The sequence below is a fragment of the Sphaeroforma arctica genome (genome assembly GCF_001186125.1).
Source record: "Sphaeroforma arctica JP610 unplaced genomic scaffold supercont1.451, whole genome shotgun sequence".
Classification (NCBI taxonomy): Eukaryota; class Ichthyosporea; order Ichthyophonida; genus Sphaeroforma; species Sphaeroforma arctica.
In genome coordinates this window covers 51,334-57,538 of record NW_014040107.1, presented here as the reverse complement: position 1 = coordinate 57,538, position 6,205 = coordinate 51,334, and the positions used below count along the sequence as shown (strand labels likewise).

The 6,205-nt window shown below is 43.5% G+C and overlaps 1 protein-coding gene across 1 annotated transcript in view; it reads right to left on the bottom strand.

Annotated features, from left to right (window-relative positions):
• Window positions 1–149: 149 nt before the first annotated feature.
• The window catches only part of SARC_06362 (hypothetical protein), a 7,203-nt gene continuing 1,147 nt past the window's right edge, over window positions 150–6,205 (bottom strand). Inside the window, exons 2-12 of the mRNA XM_014299739.1 lie at window positions 5,541–5,734; window positions 5,006–5,222; window positions 4,580–4,737; window positions 4,164–4,396; window positions 3,778–3,970; window positions 2,951–3,199; window positions 2,577–2,730; window positions 2,117–2,274; window positions 1,521–1,826; window positions 890–1,034; window positions 150–563 (exon numbers count right to left, since the gene is read on the bottom strand). Of these exons, the coding sequence (XP_014155214.1) occupies window positions 412–563; window positions 890–1,034; window positions 1,521–1,826; window positions 2,117–2,274; window positions 2,577–2,730; window positions 2,951–3,199; window positions 3,778–3,970; window positions 4,164–4,396; window positions 4,580–4,737; window positions 5,006–5,222; window positions 5,541–5,734 (2,159 nt within the window). The 3' untranslated portion in view covers window positions 150–411. The remainder of the gene's footprint in view (window positions 564–889; window positions 1,035–1,520; window positions 1,827–2,116; window positions 2,275–2,576; window positions 2,731–2,950; window positions 3,200–3,777; window positions 3,971–4,163; window positions 4,397–4,579; window positions 4,738–5,005; window positions 5,223–5,540; window positions 5,735–6,205) is intronic.

Here is a 6,205-nt window from a genome sequence, read left to right as displayed (position 1 = left end):
TATATATACCAGAAAATGTAGAACATTGTAACTTATACTATGACCAAAGAGCATAGACATCACCACGGACTATAAATGCAAGTTAAGGACCCACTCGATTGCACAACTAATTGGAGGCACTCAGTTCTAATTGTAGTCAAAATCAAAGATCGGTTATCAAACATGTGAGTTTATTCATATCTGGACAGTACGTTTATGACTGGAATTAAAAAATCGCCGTGTTCGGAGAAAATTTCGGTGTACACAGTAGCTTCGTCTAAACTGAACCGGCGGAGGAACGAGTATAGCACGATTTGGTAATAACTTCTTGACGAGATGACTCTATTTGTGCACGTACAACGTGTACGAGTCATACAATGAGAGCAGTTTAAGAGCGTTTTTTCTCTGCCCATCCCCAAAGTGCATACAGGTTTAGGCAGTGGGATGGATGTCTGAGGGATGTAGTACGTGTTTCTTAGCTAAAGCATAGAATTCTTCAAAACACGGCTTATCTCCAGAGATCAGGTGCACGTGCACATTGAATCCTGCTTTTGCCTTCGGATCTTCCGCCAGGGCATGTGAATCTGCATTTGATTTTGAGAATCTCAACTTGAAGTGTCGATGATATTTTCACGGTACTGCAAAAAGCTAATAGATAACGCCTTGCATGAGACAGCAATGTACCAAGCTCATTGTAATTTACAATCGACGACGTGTGTGAAGCGTACAAGTCCATACAACAATCTATAATAGAATATGCAAGTCCGAAACTCGATGTGCAATGACCGAAGTGTCCTTAAAACAGAGCTGCATCTTTTTCCAAGCGCATCACATATCATCAAGCACAAAACACAAGGCGCTATTCATGATTTCATCGCGCAAAGATATTGCAAATTGGTCAGTAACATACCAACTTCTCTCGGCTTCACTTTGACAACAGCTGTCCACAATGGCGGTTTTTCTGTTTCACTCGCACTCGAGCCATCTGCCATTTTCATCTTAGAGGTGCTACCGGACCCCAGTTGACCGTCGGCCAACCTCTTCCTACTATTTTCCTGTAAAGATACAAAAAGAACGTGAAAGATTTAGACCAGGATATTTGTAGGGGTTGATACGAAACCTCTACTATTGACAAGGTGACTGATTCAAATACTATATTTTGAAGAGTGACGTACACATTTTAGGTAGCAATTCGCGCCCTTCAACGAAGCTTTGTAAAACTTGAATTGATGCGAACACCCAGGCAACTGACTATAGGCTACTTAAAAAGTAGAAATGCACTGCTATATTCAATTGTGCGTGTTGAATTTCAATGGTTGCATCAGCGGTCGCTATGTATATGAGTGGTCTCCTGGCACCGCACCCCCAGAGAGTATAGCAGAGTGGATGCCAATGTCGCTAATCACTTGCCTGACGCAAGACTTCTACGCAGCATAGATCTTCGTATCGATAATCACGAAGAATATACACAAGCAAGATACTCAAAAACAATTTTCGACATTTACGTGCAAAATCATTTTGTCGCTAAAGTTTATCCTTACCAACTCCCTCCGTGCCGCTCTCCGTGCCTTTCTACCGCCCACCCACGTGTTCCCGCGACAAGTTAAGAGCACACGATATACCGACCGTGAAGGGAGCACAGGGAACTGTTTAGTCTCGCTCGTGCTAGTTGCATTCTCCGGTTCTGCTTTATCTTCTATACGATCGTCCGCACTGACATCGAGGCTGTATTTGTCCCAAATGGTCTGTAGTATACCACACAGAGCATCGGCCGTTGAGTAGGCGTCGATATCCAGGTGCATGCTTTTAGATACAACGGGCCGACTTCGGTTGCTATTTGGTCCGAGCTATTAAGGAGAAATATTTTCATCAGAACGTACCGAGAGTCAAACGGATTTAGAAGTTGATCTGAGGGCTACACCATTTCCGAACAGTAGTCGAAGGCGTTTCGAGGTTAGTAATTGAAACATGGATCTATTTATTTATAACCAACCTCAGAGTTGAATGCAACACAGCTCTTGCACTTGATATTTGATTAGAAAACTGGGCCACAACACGGTATGGCCAACTCAACGATACTGTGTGGCATTGATAGCATTCGGACACACAAACCAATAAAAAGAACACACTGACGCACCTTTCCCCATACATAATCCGGTGCATACTTCCTCTTCTCCTTCGCCTTTCCTTTCTTGTCTTCCTCGGTTTCCTTCGACTGGTCAGTAAGTCTGACCAGCACAGACGGCGGCCAGTAGCACCCTTCGGGAAGTGTTTTGTCCCCATCCACACTCATCTCTAATTGAATGTTCATGATTGATTCGTAAATTCAAAAAGGAGCGGATGTACTTACTGTCAAAAGTGAATGTGAAGAATTAAACATATCTCTACACTTGTGTTCGCTAAACGAGGTAGCGTGTCGATGTGCCTTAGCCCGACATTCTAAGGATGAAGAAGGATGAAACTAGTGAAAAAAAAGATGTAAATCTCGTGGTAAGTTCTAGAGAAGTATATGCCTATAGCAGGCCCCAGATACTCGCCCAAAGACATGTGCAGGCACTTTATGTCAAACAATCCACAGCAGGGTACAGTACACTAACCGGAATCAGGCAATGTGGCATAGGACTCCATGATACGGAGTGCTCGAGCCAGTTCGTCTATAAAGTGGCGATGGTTTTCTGAACGCACGCTAGCTGTGAGGTTGTGACTGAGCTCAAAGGGATCCTGTACGCATATATTGCCGCCGCGCATGACCTGATGGAATGTATATGGTGAGTAGACCACTGTTAACAAACAGGAGTGGAATACAATCGACATGGTCTGTTCTCAATAAAGCACTCTTAATAACAACGCTGCAATTGCCTTCACCACGACACCCGCTTTGCTGCAAATGGGTATTTGCAGTTGCGAGTGATATCTCCACATGCTAATAAGCATTGAGAATATAAAGCGGTTTCCAGCAGGGCTTACACACCTTCAGACCGTCCACGGCACCTTCAAAGGACTCGACCATTGCGCTCTTCTTGATATGCGGCGGAAAGTACAATTGTGTATTCAGAGACGCATTGATAGTTAACACTCTATTGGCATAGTCGTACGTATGCAGGTACATAAATAACCTGTATAATAGCTCGGTGCACGATGTGCGATCATTTCTGGCATCATCTACATCAAGAGGCTTGTACGAGATATTCCAGTTGTCAACTACTTCAGCGCCCGCCTCCTGAAATAAAGGAAAAAGCGAACGTTTGAGATGCTCAAACGAAAAGAGGAGTACATTGTTCTGAGCTGGGGAACGCAAAACTTTCTGCAAGGACGGTCGGCAAGCAACAACATGAAAAACCATACAACAAATGCGAGAAGCTATGGTTTTCGCAAGGATATTATCATATTTAGATGTAACGAACAAAGCGAAACGCACTTGTGCGTCTGTTCCACGCGTGCGAGACTGAAAATGCATGTGCGTGACTATGGGAGCAATGGTACATCCGTCAACACACTCTGGGAAACGATCCGATGTGCATGCGATGTGCTCGCCAGAGTGGCACTGTAGAAGTCTAACGCGATGAATCAGCGCATATGAGCAATCACGGTGCCAATAAAGACTATGCAAGCTGACCAGTAGTAGTAGTCCATGTAAACGATGGCTAATCCGTTGTGACATGGAAGAGCAAACATTTCAATCCATTTGGGCCACAGAAAGCTACAGATATCAAATTACAGCTGTACACTTTTACTCCGTGATATCTGTGATTTCCCCACGCTCTTTCCCCACCTAAATCTGAAACACTAGGCACGTACCTCTGATGGCTGCTGCACCGGATCGAGTGTGCCTCGGTCGATCAGATAGCGGAGAGCCATGACCATGAGTGCATAGCTGGTAATCTGTACGTTGCGAGACACTCTCCAGGCTTTGAGCGCGTACATGATGGGCCTCACTCTGTCATCACAATCTGCAAAAGACTTCATCAATTCTGAATTCTTTATAGCCAGGCTGGCAAGTAACGATCGGAAACAGGCAATCGCATATTAGTTGAGCTTAAGGAGCAAGTCTATGCCCCAAGAATTAGCATGAGGCGCCAATAAATCGCCATGTGAGTAGATTTCGGTTACAAGATTACTAAGGGGAAGACTATATGTCCATACTTTTAGAGGGAGCGCATGCGAGAAAAAACACACACCCTTACCGATTCTCGAAACTCAGATCACAGGCAAGGTTATGCTCTCCATAGGTGAACCGCACCACAGGACATTTGGCTTGATGCTTGCCAACGTTCCGGCAACCAGCCCTCTTCATTACACCCACAATACTCGTCATCAATTCACTGTAGTCTGACGAGTGCAGCTCTTTGGGTAGCAATAAACACATATCCACGTCGCACCAGCAGCCCCCAAGGTTGTTCACCGTTGAACCGAATAGCTGTATCCATATACAACAGATTTTAGATCACACAACGAGAAATCAAGGTATAGAATATGTCGTGATCTGTATGTGCAGTGAAAACAAATAATTGGTACCCGCTCAGAGTCATGTACATAATGATTCTATCTGCAAAAATTCTAATGGGTCTCAATGCAGTCTACCAAATACACACCGACTTACTTCTATGCTACACCCGGGTGCAACCCCCTGCAGCATTGCTGTGACCTCTTCGCAGATTGTCTGTCTGGCCGCCCTATCCGCTTGCGAGAGCGCTGTGCGTGAATACAACTGCCGCAGGACAGAATCGGCTTTTGCATCATCCGGTCCCTTTTGTATGTCTAAAGTAGATACGAGGTGAAAGGGATTAGATTGCTTCTATATGCAGGTATATTCCACAAATTGGTCTATGTAGTGTCTACTAGTATACATTTACCAATTAGTATACATCGATATTGAATTAATAACCGTTTTCAGCTTGCATATTAGAGACTTCAGCAGCTACATGGGTATCTTTGAATGACTTGCTATGTAACATGTTTCGGAGATGACATGCAGGCCATTCGTAATAGAATACATCTGTGTGCTTTCTAGTACGCTCATACATACCAGGTTCTTCGTACTCGGCCACAATCGTCTTCAGATTATCTTGTAAGTTGTCAATGAATACATTGTTCTCCTGTTTGGTTACTCTTAGACTGGTCGGTACGTCCCGAGGTTTAATAGTCAATTTCCTGTCTCCCAAGTACAAGGGCTTGTTGGCACATCCGCTCACCACACTGGCAGCGATTTCTTCCTTTTCAAACTCCACGAACGCGAAAGTTTTCTGGGTGGTTGTCGCGGATGAGGAATGAAGATGCGAGGATTCAGATGAGCAGATTGTGCTTGAATTTGGACCGCGAATGCGATGCTACATCGATTTTGGACAATCTGGACGATTTTGTCCGCAATATACATCTTGATAATCTTCCGATGACAAACACCAAGCAAATCGTACTTCAACCCTAGAAAACTTGATTATAAGTAGTGAATTTACCGTGTCGAAAGGCAATAAATGTTGCAACGAGATGCAGCAGACCGGTGAGATATAGTGCACACATGTATGGTTCCCCCGATACGACATCAGCACACCAATATAACTTACTCCTTTAGGATCGAAAACTACCGTTTTGACGAGACCAACGTGGGAGAAAACAGATGCAAGCTCATCAATGCCAGTGTCTGCTTTCGAAAACCCGCGTACGAAAATTGTACGCCGAGCCTCAGCTTGTAGTGCGGCTAGGGCCTCCTCGTGGTGTTTGTGTTTCTTTCCCTGAACATGGACTTCCCAATCATCATCTACGACGAATGTATATCACAATAAGTGTCTAGTACGCGTAAACTCAGCTTTGATTTCACTTAACGTATGATTTAGTGTCCTGTTGGCTCCATGAGATACATATACATATATAAACTTAAACTCATTTACATTGCGTGTATATGCACGCGAACAAGCACTGACACAATCGTATACGCAGGAAAAACTATTTACAAAAAAACGTATACTCACATACAAACAAACACACACACGCGCGCGCACAAACACGTCTATGCATCAAATGGATAGATACATCTATAAATACACTATACACTACACACACACACACATACACACACACAAATACACACATATACATATATATATATATACGGTAACACTCAGACACTCACACCGACAAAGTTATATATATATATATATAATATATATATATATACATAGAAAATAAATATACTGTCATATGATACATATACACACACACATATATATAT